General features: G+C 40.6%; 1 protein-coding gene across 2 annotated transcripts in view; it reads right to left on the bottom strand.

Moving 5' to 3' along the window:
• Positions 1 to 18,239, bottom strand: part of snx6 (sorting nexin 6) — an 81,523-nt gene that overhangs the window by 32,229 nt on the left and 31,055 nt on the right. For both annotated transcript variants that reach the window (XR_011887118.1, XM_072267492.1), the window contains exons 8-9: positions 17,627 to 17,732; positions 16,568 to 16,643 (exon numbers count right to left, since the gene is read on the bottom strand). Coding sequence is in view for 1 of the 2 variants with exons in the window: in XM_072267492.1 (XP_072123593.1) it covers positions 16,568 to 16,643; positions 17,627 to 17,732 (182 nt within the window). In the remaining variant the exon portion in view is untranslated. The remainder of the gene's footprint in view (positions 1 to 16,567; positions 16,644 to 17,626; positions 17,733 to 18,239) is intronic.

Genomic DNA, 18,239 nt, shown 5'->3' on the forward strand with positions numbered 1-18,239 from the left:
ATATATCCATAATAAATCTTGAAAATACATTCACTCGAGCCTCACCAATTGAAGACTGCAGTCATTTTGTCCATACTTATCACGTCAGGATAGAGATACCTTGTGTTGTTGTCTTGAAATATACTGAACTCTGCCATTCAGAACCATGGTCTGAATGGCAGAGGACCTGCACTGGTCCATCAAAAACCCTTACATACAGTACTGTGCAAAAGTTTCAGGCACATACTATTTATCAATGTGGAGCGGAAAGGTAGCTTGTAAATCTGCTGTGAGTAAAGGATGTTGCAAATGGCAAGGGTGGAACGCCATGTGAGCAGTGTGGGACAGGTGGCAGAGCAGTACAAGGGCTGGGGAGTGGCATGAGTGTAGACACACCCAGCCGAGACACCAGGCAAGGTTATTTGATTCTAAACAATTGGTTTATTGGTCATTACAGAAAGTCTCTCTGGTGCTTCCCACTTCCTCCCTACTTCCTTTCCCTTTTCCCAACCATGATTCCCCCGTTCCTGCTCCCTTCCAATTCTCAGTCCACAATACAGACCCATATCGGAATCAGGTTTATCATCACACATGAAAAGTGTCTTTTTTTGCGGCAGTATTACAGTGCAATACGCAAAATTACTACAGTACTGTGCAAAAGATCTTAAGCACCTCAGCAATATACTGAGACTTTTGCACAGTACTGTATAACAGAGAAAAACCTGTTGATACTTTTAACAGCTACCTTGCAAATGTCAGGACAATCCCAACAGGATTTCTAATAAAGAGCTCTCTAATGAGATAATAGCTACTTCTTTTAGTTACTTTGCTCCAGTGTTTATTTCAAAATGATATCATGGTTCGAACATTACATTTTAGGATTTATTTGAAACAATTGCATGCATATACAAAAAAATTAGTTAACATTATTGCATTAAAGATTGATTGAGCTGTAGTACATCATACTGTTTAACCCAGGTAGTGCAAAAGGCCACAAGAAAACCAAAATTCATAATTAGCAGGCTAATTGTGAGAAAAAAAGTTAAGTGAAAGAGACTTGAGTGACAGATATAATTTCATGAGAATTATTAAATGGTTAAGAAATCTCAGCAAGGCAAATTAACACTACAGATGTTCTCCAGACTACTAATACCCAACATATGTACAGCCCATATACATACAATGATTGTTTGGCAGACTGATGGTATGGATGTGCAGCACTGGGGCTCCACAGGGGACTGTCTTGTCTCCCTTTCTCTTCACCATTTACACCTCGGACTTCAACTACTGCACAGAGTCTTGTCATCTTCAGAAGTTTTCTGATGACTCTGCCATAGTTGGATGCATCAGCAAGGGAGATGAGGCTGAGTACAGGGCTACGGTAGGAAACTTTGTCACGTGGTGTGAGCAGAATTATCTGCAGCTTAATGTGAAAAAGACTAAGGAGCTGGTGGTAGACCTGAGGAGAGCTAAGGTACCAGTGACCCCTGTTTCCATCCAGGGGGTCAGTGTGGACATGGTGGAGGATTACAAATACCTGGGGATATGAACTGAAAATAAACTGGACTGGTCAAAGAACACTGAGACTGTCTACAAGAAGGGTCAGAGCCGTCTCTATTTCCTGAGGAGACTGAGGTCCTTTAACATCTGCTGGACGATGCTGAGGATGTTCTACGAGTCTGTGGTGGCCAGTGCTATCATGTTTACTGTTGTGTGCTGGGGCAGCAGGCTGAGGGTAGCAGACACCAACAGAATCAACAAACTCATTCATAAGGCCAGTGAGGTTGTGGGGATGGAACTGGACTCTCTGACGGTGGTGTCTGAAAAGAGGATGCTGTCCAAGTTGCATGCCATCTTGGACAAAGTCTCCCATCCACTACATAATGTACTGGTTGGGCACAGGAGTACATTCAGCCAGAGACTCATTCTACCGAGATGCAACACAGAGCGTCATAGGAAGTCATTCCTGCCTGTGGCCATCAAACTTTACAACTCCTCCCTTAGAGGGTCAGACACCCTGAGCCAATAGGCTGGTCCTGGACTTATTTCCTGGCATAAATAGTTAAATAGTAATATGTAAATTATGGTTTTACTATTTAATTATTTATGGTGCAACTGTAACGAAAACCAATTTCCCCCCGGATCAATAATGTATGACTATGACCATGACTATTTGTCAGCTGCTGCAGGAAAACTTGATAGGCACCACATTCCTGTTTGCAAACTGTTCAGGTTACAAATAGTTCACAGGTTCGGGTCCCTGCTGTAACCTGGAGGAGGCATGTATCTATACAAGGTAGTAATCGGTATTCATCATGATATAAAGTGAGAAGTAATATAGGCAACTCCACATCATTTGCACATGCACCAGGAAATGAGATTACAAAAAATATTGTTAATTTTTTCCCAAATTCATACAAATATATTTTTATTCCATATCTTTTTAGAGCATTAATTCTATAAATAATTCTACATTTTCAACCAACTTATTCAAAAGAAAACTTGCACAAAGCACATCTGAAAAGAAATAAACATCTTTAAATAAATAAGCCAGTAGGAAATAAGTGTGTATAAGTTCTTCCCAGTGTAAACTACTGAAAAATTTAGCTTTAATAGCTCCATAAACAATAATCACTGCACATAAACTATATTACACCAAAAATAATCATTTACTAGATTGCAAACACTTCAAGCATTTCAAATTGGAGATTTTCAAGTGTTTTTCTTTTACATTTTGAAATGTGTACAAGTATGTAAACTTCCTGGATCGGTATTCCCTGAAATTTCAAGGAATGAGGGATAACCTTATTCAAACATACAAGATCCTAAGGAGGTTTGACACAGTAGAAGTTAAGTTGTTTTCACTAGTGGGAGAGTCAAGAACAAGTGGACACTGATACAAAATGAGAGGCCTGTCATTTAAAACTAAGGTATGATTCACTACCATCTAAGAATTTTCTTCACTGATTATTAGATGTATATAGGTGCAATCATTAGGTGTATTTAAGGCACCTCAGGAGGGGAGTTCAGGACAGCATAGATCAGCCATGATGGTATTGAATAGTGAAGCAGGTTTGAAGGACCAAGTGGCCTACTCCTGCTCATATTTTCATGCATTTTTTGTGCTCACGCACAGGTTTCTGTCTTAGTATCGCTTTCAGATATGCTGTCCTAGAGAAATGTTATTGCGATTAGCAAGATAGCAGCTGGTTTAAGAAAAAACACTGCTGTTGAATACCAGATATCGCTTGACTTAACATGTGGCAAGAATAGGAACGAGGGAAAACACTACATCTCACTCTTCTCATTATCACAACCCAAAAATAACCTGTTTATTCTTACTCTTTTTTTTGTCTGTTAACCGATCATTGCCAGTAATATTACCACTAATATTGTGTTCTAATTTTCTTTAATAACCTCTTGTGGCACTTTTTCCAGCAGTTTTTTTCCAATTTTGTTTCAGATTTCTAGTATTTTCTTTTGCATCCAATGATTCATATTCAACTTTTCTGCCAAATACAATCTTAATAATTTCAACTGATCCTTAACATTAATACACTTTGGGATTTGCCCCATTATTAATATTTATAGCTCCTGGATTATAGCTCCCTTTCTTAAACACTAATTCCCAAACTACAGATATCAACCATTGCATCCATCTCCATTTGTACCTCATTCAAACCTTTGGACACAGTTATTTATCACTTTTCATTTCCATCGATATCAGTAATCCTACTTTAAGCCCGTCATTCATTCTAAACCTGTAATTCTCTACTCTTTCCAGGAACATAGAAAGATAAGATACGGATCAGGCCATTTGGGCCTTCTAGCCTGCTCCACTATAATCACAAGTGATTCTGTCTCACAATGAAGTTGCCTCTCTCCCATATACTTTAATGCCTTTCCTTAGATCAATTCGTACAGTCTCCTCAAATATATTCAAAAACTTGACCTTAGTCTTTAATACAGAATTCCACAAATTCATTAAACTCCATGAAGAACTTTCTCAACTCATTTATAAATGTCTTGTTCTCTGTCCACAAACTGACCCCTGGTCCTCACAGCAATTTGAGTTGCTGCAAATTCAGAAATATTACATTTGGTTCCCTCATCCAAATCCCTGATAAGAAGCACTAAACAGCTGGGAACCAAGGATTGATCTCTGCAAGTACCCCACTAGTTATCACAGCAAGCCAAAACAATCAGCACCTAGTGGTCAGCTGAAACCAATCCCAGGCTGACTTTCACTGGTCATTGCCCCAATCAAGGACTCAACTGCTCTGGGGCAAGTCATTTAAATAGTCGCTGTGGAGCCCCAAGTGTGTGGGCAGTGAATAGGAGCTGAAGGTTGCTGGACTGGAAGCTGGCTGTGTTTTGCTTGATGCATGAATGTGGTTTGGAACCTGTTGAGGGAAAGAGAGTGGGGAGGGAACGGAAATTGCTGGGAGGGGGTTGTGTGGATCCGGTAATGGCAGACAAGATAAGAGGTGGGGTTGAGGGAAAGAAAGTGGAGAAGGAGAGGGATAGAGACTTGGGACCAGAGAGAGGCAGCTGGGGAGAGGTGGATTATTGTGAAGGGAGAAATAAAGGGAATGAGGAGGTAGTGAGGGGTTGAATGAATAAAAACCAAGACAAAGGGAATAAAAGAATAAGAAATGATAGTGGAGAAGGCTCTGAAAGTGAGGAAGATGAACAAGCTCAGAGAGGAGGTGTTGTCGTAATTAGGTTTAATGAGAAGGCTCAGGGACATATGAAGAAAATTAACCCATTTGTGCTAACAACAACTCTGACAAATAAGATAGAGGAAATAGTATTTGCAAAAGTCCTTAATGATGGCAATTTATTGGTAAGATGTGTGAATGGGGAACAACTTGAGAAAGCACTCAAGCTAAAAGAGATAGGAAAATGCAAGGTGGAATACACTGGGAGGGTGGGAGCACAAAACAGTGGTTGTAAAGGAGTGATCACGGGAAACCAATGAGTATAAATATGGAGGAGATAAAGAGGAATATCAAAGGAGGGAAAGTAATGAATGTTCAAAGACTGAAAACAACAAAGGAGGGAGTGAAAAAGGAAAGTGAATCAGTATTGATTGAATTTGAAGAAGAAAGAGTGCCAAGGAAGGTGTTCCTGGGTTTCATGAGTTACCCAGTAAGGGTGTATGTGCCAAAACCACTGAGGTGCTATAATTGTCAAAGGTTTGGACACGTGGCTAAAATCTGTAAAAGGCAGAGATGTGCTAGATGTGGGGGTGATCATGAATATGGAAAGTGCGGAACAGGAGTTCAACCAAAATGCTGCAATTGTGGAGGAGCTCATAATGTTGCATATAGTGGGTGTGAGGTTGTCAGACGAGAGACTAAAATTCAAGAAATAAGAATGAAAAGAAAGATCACTTGTGCAGAAGCTGTAAGAATGTCAAGAGAACAGAATAATGCTCCTAGTGAACAGGGAGCAATACGGATATGAGAGATGCAACAAAGAACAAATGACAGGATTTATGTAGACAAAAAGGCTCTAGTAACATTCATTGCAGGAGTGATTAATAGTACAGCTGAGGTAAAGTCAAAAAGTGACAAAATTCAGCTGGTGGTAAAAGCAGCAGTAAACCATTTAGGGTTAGTAGGACTGACATGGGAGGAAGTGAGGGAGAACCTCAGTAATCAGTCAAGCCAGGAAGTGTCATGTGTTGGTTAATACTAATTATGGTGATTCTTTTACAATGGAATGCAAGGAGCTTACTGGCCAATAGCCAGGAACTCAAGCACTTTATTAAAGAAATGGTTGTAAAACCGGATGTAGTGTGTATTCAGGAAACTTGGTTGAAACCAACTTTAGACTTTGTGGTATATGGGTATACAATGATAAGGAAAGATAGAAATCTAGGGGGAGGAGGGGGTTGTGTTATGTTAATCAAGTAAGGTGTACCATATAGGGTGCTGGAAAAAGATAATCAGGAATACATAGTGGTGGAAGTGTGGGAGAGAAGGGAGGGAGTGGTTATAATTAACTACTACAATCCATGTAAAAGGTTGGAATTGGACAGCCTATTAAAGATACAAGGACAAAACAGACAAAGTAGTGTGGTGTGCAGATTTCAATGCTCATAGCACAATATGGGGGTATCAGATTACAGATCCAAATGGAAAGGTAATTGAAGAAAGGGATTTGGTGTGTATGAATGATGGTAGAGGCACAAGGATAGACATAACAGCAGGAACTGAGTCAGTGTTAGATATTACGTTAGTGTCTAATACCTTGGCTGGCATTAGTAACTGGGGAGTTTGGACTGCTTCAACAGTAGGCAGTGATCACTACCCAGTTTTGTGTTCAGTGGGTGAAAGAGTTGAAGTAAGACCAGGTGGCGGAACCCCAAAGTGGGTGTTTGAAAAAGCTGATTGGGGTAAGTTCCAGAAGTTGAGTGAAGAAGGCTTGACAAAGATTGATATTTCTGGAAATGTAGATGAATTAAACAGTCAGGTGACTTCAGCAATTATCATGGCAGCAGAAGAATCTATACCTAGGAGTAAAAATAGGATGAATAGAAAACTGGTACCATGGTGGACAGAGGAATGTTGTCAGGCTGTAAAAAACAGAAATAGAGCATTCAGGCTAGTTAAAAGAACCCATAATATGCAGCATTTGGTTCAATATAAGAAAGCACAGGCAGTGGTGAGAAGAACTATACGTCAAGCTAAAAGGGCAAGTTGGAGGAGTTTTTGCGACAAGGTAGGAAGAACAACACCTGTGGGAGAGATATGGGGAATGATTAAGAGGATGGGAGGAGATAGAAGGGAATGGGAATATTCAGTAATGATATCTGAGGAGGAAACTGCAGTCTCCAGTAGGGATAAGGCTGAGGTCATGGCCAAGTCATTTGTACTGATACACAGTTCAGAAAATTTGTCTGAAGAAGGGAGAAGAAGAAGGGAAAGAATAATGAGTCAACACCCAGGTGTTGGCAGGAGGGAAGGAACAGATGATATAATTGATGATCCATTTACATTAGCACAAATGGTGAGACCAATAAAGAGATCGAGACCAACCTCCCCAGGAAAGATCTGATATGCTCTGTGATGCTAAAAAATCTAGGAGAAGGAGCGCTCTTGAAGTTGCTGCATTTTTATAACAGAGTATGGGAGGAGGGAAGATTACCAAGTGCATGGAAAGAAGTAGTAGTAATTCCAATAAGGAAGTCTGGCAAGGATCTGTCAAAACCCACTAGCTACAGACCAATTGCATTAACATCAAGTATATGTAAGATAATGGAAAGGATGATAACAGAAAGGTTATCATATGAGCTTGAGAAAAGGGGAATGCTGGCAAGTTATCAGAGTGGTTTTAGAAAGGGAAGGAATTCCATGGACTCAGTGATTATGTTAGAGACTGAAATAAGGAAGGCCGAGGCAAATAGAGAGTCAGTAGTGGCAGTGTTCTTTGACACTGAAAAAGCCTATGATATGATGTGGAAGGAAGGATTATTAATTAAACTGCACAAGATGGGGGTTGGTGGGAGAGTTTTTAATTGGATTAAAGATTTTTTGTTTGGTAGAAAAATTCAAGTTCGGATTGGATCAGAATTATTAAAACAGTACATAGTGGAAAATGGCACACCTCAAGGTAGTGTGATTAGCCCGTTACTTTTCATCATTATGATCAATGATGTCTTCACAAAGGTACAAGTGGATATAGATAGGTCACTGTTTGCGGATGATGGGGCCTTGTGGAAAAGAGGCAGGAACATGGACTATATAATCAGGAAACTACAAGAAGCAATTGATGAAGTGGTGGAGTGGGGTTATGATTGGGGATGTAGATTTTCAGTAGATAAAACCCAAACTGTATTTTTTTTTTTACCAGGAAAAGGGTTGAGGTAGGGAAGAAGTTAAGGATGTATGGGGTTGAATTAGAAAGGGTTGCATCATTTAAATTTCTGGGAGTTATATTTGATTCACGATTAACATGGGCAGACCATATCAGGAAAGTTGAGGAGAAATGTAAAAAAGTAATAAATGTGATGAGATGTTTGACAGGTAGGGAATGGGGAGCAAGTTATTCAGCTTTGAAGAGAATGTATGTGGCTTTAGTAAGATCTGTATTGGATTATGGAAATATAGTATATGGATCAGCAGCTAGGTCTCTTATAAGGAAACTGGATGTGATTCAGGCTCAAGCCTTGAGAGTGTGCAGTGGGGCTTTTAAAACGTCACCAGTGTCAGCACTACAGGTAGAAATGGGAATAATGCCTTTGGAACTAAGAAGGATGCAACTGCTGGCAAACTACTGGGCTAACTTGCAGGGGCACAATGATTCTCACCCTGCTAAAGGAGTGTTGCAGGAGTGCTGGGAAAATGGGAGGTTTCAGAGGAATACCTTTAGTCGGGTAGGGAATGATATCGCGAAAGAATGTGGAGTGTTTGATCTGAGGATAAGTCCTTCAGTAGTTTATCCGGTTGTAGCTCCATGGAAGCTTGTATGGCCTGACATAGACTGGCATTTGTTAGAGGTAAAAAGGAAAGAAAGATATAAAACAGATTTGGTAAATGCATTTAACTGTCATGTGATGGAAAAGTATAGTGATTATACTCACATTTATACAGATGGTGCGAAGGAACCTGAAACAGGAGTGACAGGGTTTGGGGTGGTAATACCAGCAAAAGAAATTGGAATCAGCAGAAGAACATTCAATAAGTTAGGAGTGTTTACAGTGGAGATGCTGGCGGTGTTGGTTGCGTTGCAATGGGTGCAGAAAGCCAGACAAGCCAAAGCATTGATATGTTCAGATTCATCCTCAGTTCTAGCAAGTTTAAGGTCTTTTCACACAAACAGTCGGCAAGATGTACTTTATGAAGTCCTTCAGTTAGTTACAAGAATTGCAAATCAGGGAGGTCAGGTAAAATTTCTATGGGTTCCAGCACATGTAGGGGTGAAGGGGAATGAGAGGGTGGATGAATTGGCAAAGAGGGTGTTAAAGAAAGAAAATATGGAAATGCATATTAGTATCAGTAAAGTAGAGGTTAAGTGTGTAATCTGGGAAAAAGTCAACCGAATGTGGCAAGAAAGATGGGACAGGGAGAGGAAAGGGAGGCACTTATATCAAATACAAAAGAGTGTTGCAGTTACTAGGGTAGGTAATGGAAACAGAAGAGAGGAAATTGTGTGGACTAGGTTAAGGCTGGGGCATTGTGCATTAAACAAAACATTGAAAATGATAAGGAAACACCAGACAGGATTGTGTGAGGAATGTCAGGAAGAGGAGTCAGTAGAACATGTAGTTCTGAGTTGCAGGAAGTATGGGATACAGAGAGAGATGATGAGAAATAAATTAAGGGAGTTGGGGATGCAGGAACTCACATTAAAAGGGTTGCTGGGCATGGGTGAGACAGCACAAGTCCGGGTATTTTTAGCGTTTTTAAGGGGTACAGGGGTTTTTTTTTAATAGAATATGACGAATAAACAGGAATAGGATACTAGGATGGTCAAAGATGGGAGGGTGAAGTGTAGGTGTCTGTATGTCTGTGTATGCACGCGTGCGCGATTGGGTGAAGGGATTTAGAATGTATGTCTAGTGCACATTCTGGAGCAGAGGGTGGCGGTAATGCACCATTAAGCTGGATGCCAACCGCCGTAAAACAAGATACAGACAGATTTAAATAGTCGCACTGGAGAGTACGAGTTTGAATAGAGTGTTGAGACTGGTTTACTTTTACCGAATAAAGGGTTAGTTCAAATTCCAGAGTGTTCTATTATCTGGCTTCGTGTCTCATCAGTAGTTATAGGCAAGTGAACACAAATTAGCAAAGAGGTACTGTATTATAGCAACATAGCAATTTCAGCAGAAGACTTGTGCACAATTCTACAACAGCAGCAAGCTCAAATTGAAGTGGCACAGCTGAAGTTAATCGAAACGTTAACTAGCAGGTTATCAGTGAGTCAAACACTGAAGAGAACTCATGTGGGTCAGTTGTTGCATCCATTTCCAGTTTGTTGCTGCTTTGGGTTATGTTTGATCATGGTTCAAGCACTATGAAGATGTATTTACGAGTTTGCCAGTAAGGACTACTCCTGGAACACATGCACTTTGCTCCAAAAATTAAGTACTGCTGAATATGAACACTATTTCAATTTTATTCTGCTTAAGAACCCATGGTACCTATCATTTGATTAAACTGTCCAAAGCCAACAAGAGTTTTTGGAAAACAGTCATCTCTCTCCAGTGTTTGCTACTATTGCCTAAAACTTGTTTTTAAAAAAAAGCACAAATAACTATCACATATGCCAGTATTGTCAACTGTGAATGTGAAAAGTTCAAGCTGGGTAACATAACTAAAATCACAGTTCAAACGTCTGATTTTTATTTGTGGACTTCAGGCACCTGGTAATATAGATATTCACAAATGATTCCTGGCCAGACTAGAGCAAGACCCTGATGTGACTCTACAAGCTGTCAGTGTTTGATCAACCTGAAACACAATTCCAACCTGACTGAACAGACCAAGGTTAATGCAGTGTCCAATGGCCCAGACATTATCACTCAGTAGGTCTCCAAGCAGCCAAACACAGCTTGTTGAAACTAGTGTGTGAAATTTATAGCAGAAACTGCCAGTAGAAGAACAACATTTGCAGCAAGTATGATCACTGTAGTCACAAAGAAGGCTTTTGCCATTCTTTGCAATGTTTAAGGCCAATGGAACACAAGGGCAAAGATGCTTTTTAAAAAAAATCCACAAGGAATTTAATGGTAATGTTCAAAGTGGACTTCACCCCCAGGAGATGGTACATCAATATATTTATCAACAATCAGTTGGTCAAGCTACAACTCAACACTATGCCAGACATCACAATCATCTCCAAACTCATGTGGTGGGAACTTTGGTCCCCACCAGTCAAGTCAACTTATCACTCCACCTGCAGTGCATTGAGCGGAACCCTCCAGATAACAAGTGAACTGCACTGCATGGTGAAGTTGAACGGTAACCAAGTTAATGGTATGTTACCCAACAGGCTAACCGGATCTTAATGTCCTTGGAATAGACTGGGTGGACAAGCTTAATCTCTGGAGCATCCCTCTGGATGAGGTCCAGAGGGATGACGTCTGAAGACACTGACCGTTCAAATCATGTCAGTCAGCACCATACCACCATCAATATACGAGGCCATACAACAACAATGCTATGCAGCAGTGTTTCAAAAAGATTTAGGTTGCAGTACCAAACTGCAAATAGAACTCCATCTTCACCCAGACACAAAACCAATCTTCTGTCCCAAAAGTCCAGCACCATATGCAGCCTTACCAATCATGGACCAAGAGCTAGATCACCTATAACAAGCTGGTGTGATCAAAGCTGGCAACCACTGAAGTTGACAGCTTCTATTGTTGTTATCAGGAAAGCCACGGTACAATGAGGTTGTGCGCAGACTTCCCAGCTGGTCTCAGTGCAGCTCTGGGGGACACAATAGTACCCATTACTTGTACCAGATCTTTTCACAAATTAAACAGTGGTTGCTAATTTGCAAAGATGGACTGAAGCCTGGTAGAAGTGGTGGAAAATTCACAGAAGCTTCCATGATTATAACACACAAGGGGTTGTTTTCCTTCCTCCATCTGCCTTTCGGGGTAAAGGCATCTCCTTCAATTTTCCAGCAGTTTATGGATATCATGCCGAGTGGCATTGATGGTGCTGCTGCTTAGCTCAAAGAGATCACTGTGATGGGCACAAAATAGACAGAACTATGCCAATGCCGGGACCAAGTTTTGAACAAACTACAAGACTTTGGATTACGACTTCGGGCCAGAAAAATGCAGCTTCATGATGTCTTCTTTCAAATATCATATATAGCACGGTCATCGTGCAAATCCCAAAAGTATCACTGCTATTTTAAAGATGCCTCCATCATCAGATGTCAGCACTTTATGATAATTTTTTGGCATGATCAGTCATTATTCAGCATTTCTCCTAGCAATGCATAAGCTGAGGGAACCACTGAATACCTTACTCAACAATGGTGCCACATGGAAATGGTCCAAACAATGCCTAGAAGCTTTTGTGAAGAATATCCTGTCATCCGACCTTCTCGATTCATTTCAACAACTGCCAGTCATCGACACAATAAATGTGTCCAACAATAAAAGTTGGAGCTGATCTCTCCCACATTGTCCCTGATGGTTGCAGCAGAAAGGAACTCCAGACAAATTGAGAAAGAAGCCTTGGGATTCATCTTTGCTGTGAAGAAATTTCACAAGATGCTTTATGGCTGATGTTCAACTCTTCTTACTGATCACAGACCACCACTGTCCATCTTCACGTCTAAAAATGACATCCCAATGTATTTAGCTAACTGTCTACAAAGGTGGGCAACAATGTTATTAGCCTATGATTTTGAAATCGAATAAACAATCCAGAAACTTGGTCTGGCAGATGTCCTGTCCAGACTTATGAACCACATAATGAAGATGCAGTTGTGACTACAACTTCAATTAATTGTGAGCCCACCAGGTTGTACTGTATGCTGCTGAAGGTCTTCCAGTCATGGTCAAGATCAGAGCAGAAACAGCTACAGATCCTCCTCAGTGCACCTCCAGTGACCTCATTGATGGATGCCCAGTTAATGTTCAGGAAGAAGTCGAACTCTTCTATTGACATCATACATCGCTCTCAACTGTAGACGAATGAAAACCCTGGCAGGAAACTTTTGTGTACAGGCCAGATACAAATGAAGATATCACATCCACGTGCAAACAGTGCTCTATGGCAGCAAAGAATCCAAGGAGAGCTGATCCACAACCATAGCCTCAGGCTACTGGACCTTAAGAGTTGAGTACATATTGACTTTGCTGGCCCAATCAACAGTGTCCAATAAACCAGTGTCCTAGTTGACACTTATTCCAAATGGCCAGAAGTATTGCCCATGAAGTCCACAACAACGGAGTCTACCTTTCAACAGCTGCTGCAGATCTTCAGTCACTTTGGAATTCCATAAGCACTCGTTTCTGACAACAGCACACAATTCAGTTCACAGTAGTTTGCTGCATTCTGCCAGAACAGTGGAATTATCCACATCTGCTCACCCCCATATCATCCACAGTCCTACAGCCAAGCAGAGAGAGTTGTAAATACCTTCAAATGGTTGTTTTGGAAATCAAGAGGGCAAGGAGCAACATCCAAGGCTCTAAACACATCCCCGCTGACATATTGAAGTACACGACATTGAGGGAAAGTCCCCAGCTGAAGCACTTTTCGGAATAAAACTGTGCAATGTTGGATGTGATGCTGCCACAGCGCCCAACATCTGAGACAGCCACATCATCCTTGGTCAACGGTGAAATCATTCAGGCCTGGGGCTGCAGTGTGGGCCAGACGGTATCATAATGGGCAAGACCCCTGGGTACCAGGTCAGGTTGCCAAATGAATGGGGAAAGTGTTTTACAAAACATCGCTGGCGTCGCCACGTCAACCAGTTGCGGCCATGGGCTCCTGACGGCTCAGTAAGTTCGCTGACTTGCACTAATTGGTTGATGTCCCAATCAAGGACTGAATTGTTCTGGGACAAACCATTTAACTGGCTGTGCAAGTTTCAGTTGAGTTTTGAGACTAGTGTAGTTTACTGAATAAAGGGTTATTTTGAATTCCAGCTTGTTCTATTGTCTGGCTTTGGGTTTCATCAGTAGTTATAAGCAAGTGAATACTAGTCACTCCCTGCCAATCTCAAAACTACCCATTTATAAATTGTTTTTGTTCATCACACGATTTTCTACCTGTGCTAGTACATTTCAAACAATGTTTAATTTACGTCACTTCTCTATTCTTCAGCAATTCCTCTCACCTCCTGTGGGCGTAGTTACATTGGGTTTCTCAGGAGCTTGTTGTCAAATTCTGCTTTACCTTTCTTTACTGAAGCTTTAATCCTCCGTTGTTGACTTCTGAGGTTCTCCCAATCTTTTCCACCCTTTGCAGACAATATGAACACCTGAAATTCTTCTTGAATGCAATGGAGGATGATCTTTTTTGCCTCTTTATGCAAGATGAGTTAATTCACTATTAGCCAAAACGGATCAGCCACATAAACACTGTTGAGCAAGAACAGTATCCTGCAGCAACTGACACCCCAAATCCTTTCCAGAACTTACGAAGCACAGGTCAGGAACATGATGAAATACTAAGCACTCATATGAATGAGTGCAAGTGTGATACCAGTCTGGTACAACAGTGTCCAGAACAGCATGTCACTAGTAGCCCTTTCAATACCAGAAACACTCATTTCCTCTGCCAGCTGGGGCCCTGATCTGCAGCATGTATCACTTGACAAAATGTACCTACATTTAGGCAAGCAGCCCCTTGGGCTCAAAGATGAATTACTGCAACTCCAGCTTTATGGGTTCTGAGGCATCAAAGTAGGCCAAAGTAGAAACTACAGACTCTTCCACTGGTGAGGAAAGTGGCGAAAGCAGGCAAGTGGGTAGTTTGTGATGTGCAAAATTGCTGCTTATGCAAAACTTCTGTGTGCTCCCAAAGTATCGTGACCTAAAACCATTTCTTTTTTGAGTGACCATGGGTCAGATTCCCAGGAACCTGTTCAAATCTTATATTTCTCTACGACACCAAGCACATCCGTAAATCTTCCTCTGTCCAGTTTGAGTCTTCCTTGAACAAAACTCAGAACGGAGCATCTGAGGTTGGCCTGGGAAAGGACCCTACTGCTGATTTGCTTATCCTTCCAGTATATTGATGATTTATGCAGACACAAGCACTTTCCATTGTCCTGAGGTGCCTGCTGAAGGTAGTCCAGGCATCAGAAGCATATAAAGTGTCAAGATCATAGCTGCTTGGTTTTTGAAAAACAAACATTAACAAAAAGTTTGTGCTGTCTCACCAAAAGTGGTGGTGAAGGTCGTTGACGTCTGCCTTTACCCAAGAGTTGGCTCCAGAGAAATAAGAAGTTATCCAATTTTTCTCCAGGATTGTGCTTTGAATTGTTATCAGAGGACTGTGTGTTATAGCAGAAGATTGAGAGAGGACCTGTCTTTCAGATGCTGAATGCAAAGCCCAGTGTCTCAAATGTTTCAGGAAGTTGTTAACAATGGCTTGAAGCTTGGCCTCTGAACTGCACAAATGACAATGTAGCTCAGCTGCTGGAGACTGGATAAAATGGTCTGGTAAAAATCTGTTATAAGATGAACAGCTTCCTATTATTCTGATGATTACCTTCTTTTACATGCAAAATTTAATAAAGATGAGATGCAACATTACAGCAAGAAAAAAAATTGAGAATAGTTTTGGGAAAAATTAAACAAGTCAAGCAGCAGCCCTGTGGTAGCTTTCCCTTTGGCAGACAACAAGTCCCTGGTGGTTGACCAATGTCAGAGTTGTTTCCAGTCTTTAAGATGGTCATGATTACAGCATCCCTAATGTCCACCAGAATATCCTCCCCTTCCCAGATAAGGTTGTGGATTGGTGATTTAAGAACTTCACCGGTGAGTTTCAAGTTTCGAAGTGGAGGTATTACATAGTCCAGAGGCCTTGGGACATAGGCTTCTTGACTTCTTTTTGCTCCGAAATGGTAACAAGGCTGGCTGAATAGACTGCTGTGAGACAGAACTACGGCCAGTTATGTCAAGGTCAGTGCTATTGTTAAGGAGGTCCTCAATACATCCACTCTATTGGATACGGCCCAGCTCCTAGTCTTCAATGAATTCACCCCTGCTCTTTGCTCAGCATTTGCCACCAATCACAGCAAGCGCAAGATCTCTGGTGCTGCAAAATCCACCTGCAACCCAAACAACCAAGATTGCACCCGAAATAAAGTAGGGATTAACAGGACTACTCCAAAGTCTCCTGAGCTCGCAACTTCTACCACCAAGGATGATGGCAAGAGACAGAAAGGAAGACCATTAGTTCCAAATTCCTCCTCATAACATACATTGTTTTGACTTGGAAATAGACGTATCAATATCCTCTGTTACTGGATTTGAGAAATCCACACTCAAGGAGGACTGCAGCAAATCAAGGTGGTGAACAGCCAATAAATCATGAAATTGACGCCAATACCCATGAAACCCCAAAAATGTACCAAACAGAACAACATGCAAGTCTGGCAGATATTACTGAATCAATGCAGAAAGGACTAAAGGATATTAAGGATATAGTCAACTAGTCTTACAGAAGTTCCTTTTAAATGCTCACTACACATCTGCAATTTTAAATGTTGTGTTTATTTTAATACGATCCTCTAACCCCATTCCTTCCATTTCCTCCAAAACTACTCACCCTTTCTGGAATGATTACCATGGATCAATATAAATGGCTGCACTTTACTCAAGTTAACATATTTTGTCGTGGAGGACATTAGAAATCTTACTATCATTAAAGTGGACTTCCAGGTATATGTACAAAACTACTGCAATTCTTAACATTTTTCCCTCACTCTTGTCAATAAAACCGAAGAAAATTATAGCAATATTATCTATTGTCTCAACTATTCAAACAAGACATGCTCTGATTAGATGATTTAATGTTCCATCCAGAAAATGCCAATTCACAATTCAAGTGAAAATGTATTTGGACAAATTAAAGTATCTTAAAAATCTTACTTGCATAGATCTGTTGAGTCTTGAGTTCCTAAAGAGTACAATATTGAACTAATTCTACTGTTGTCATCTGCCACATCTGGAAAGAAAAATCATGTACAGTGCTACAGTAAGATAAATTTCTCATGAACTGATCAGAAAATTTAGTTTTCATAAACTCCTCATTTAGTCTGTTTTGGTGCACAATTTCAAAACCACATATGCCTGAAACCAATCCAAATCTATTCCCTTTCCCAATCTTTTACACCCTTCATAGAAAATTACAATAAACTCTGCCTCATCCCCAATAGTGGATTGAATTTCAGATTCGTGAGGCTAATAACCAGTACCATAAATATTCTCTTTGACTAATTCAACAATGTTGCTAGTTTTATATTGACTGGTTGCAGACTATCATTCCAAGTTAAATCAATAGCCAATCAGAAGTTTTTCCAGTAAATCACCAGCTACCTGCTAAATGCAGACTACAGTATCTGCATTTTACAGCCTGGAAATAAAGAATGTGCTTGAGGCCAAGTCTGGATGCATTCTGTAACTTAATGAGCTGAAATGATTCCCATTTGACTCCTCCGCATACCAGCTAGAAATGGCACATCTAGTAAAGCCCCATTCACTCGACTAAAAAGCCAAGGCATTTGGGGTATTAAAAATGTAATTATTAACAATTGATAAGACAGCGTAAGTTGTCATAAAACATTCCACAGGCAAGCCCTTAGCTTCTGCCATCCTTGGCCAAGTCGCTGCACATGGATTACTTCACCTTGCAGAAAAGCTGCAGCAGAAAGAACAAGACACTGGGAACCGAAAAACAGAGGGCAGTGTGATCTGTCCCTACAAATTGGAGGTTACGTTATCTCTAACCAATTATGCATAAACAAGCATGAATTTTGTGGTAGTCCATGCTTACATCTTTCCACTAATTACTTGCCCCACAGAAATAACTAAACTGCAGTGAAGGGATTCAAAGAAATGAAAATGAACAAAAATCTAAACTTTAAATATTCAGTATATTTCTTCAGCATCTCCTCACATTTCAATGGATCACATAAAAATGCTACTTACTTTTGTGTGACTTTGTCAATTTGTCAGCTTTGACAGCTGCGTCCTTTATTCTGTTATTATATTCTAGAAGAAAGGTTTTTTCATGCTCGAAGAAGTCATCAACATCCTAAAAATATTTTGTATTTAGTTTAAAACAACAATCCAATATGGAATTAAAAACCTCTGCTGAAAGAACATTCAGATAACTGCACGTTTTCAAAATTACATTTCAATTCTCAGGCTCAAATCATAACAACAGTTGTCAGTCAAATAGAAGGCAAAATTCTGCATTTTTTAAAGAAATAAATTACACCCAAACAAGTTTAGAGTCAGAGCCATAGAGCACCACAGCACAAAAAACAGTCCCTTTGGTACATCTAGTCGGGGCTAAACTGTTATTCTGCCTAGCCCCATCAACCCACACCTGAACCATAGCGCTCCACACCTCTCCCATCCATGTAATTATCCAAATCTCTTTTAAATGTTGCAATTGAACCCACATCGAACACTTCCACTGGCAGCGCATTTCACATTTGAACCACCTTCTAATGAAGATGATCCCACCTCAGGTGATATTCAGATAAATATTTCACCTTTCACCCTTAACCTGCGACCTCTAGTTCTAATCTCATCC

This window comes from Mobula birostris, chromosome 1 (genome assembly GCF_030028105.1).
Source record: "Mobula birostris isolate sMobBir1 chromosome 1, sMobBir1.hap1, whole genome shotgun sequence".
Classification (NCBI taxonomy): domain Eukaryota; kingdom Metazoa; phylum Chordata; class Chondrichthyes; order Myliobatiformes; family Myliobatidae; genus Mobula; species Mobula birostris.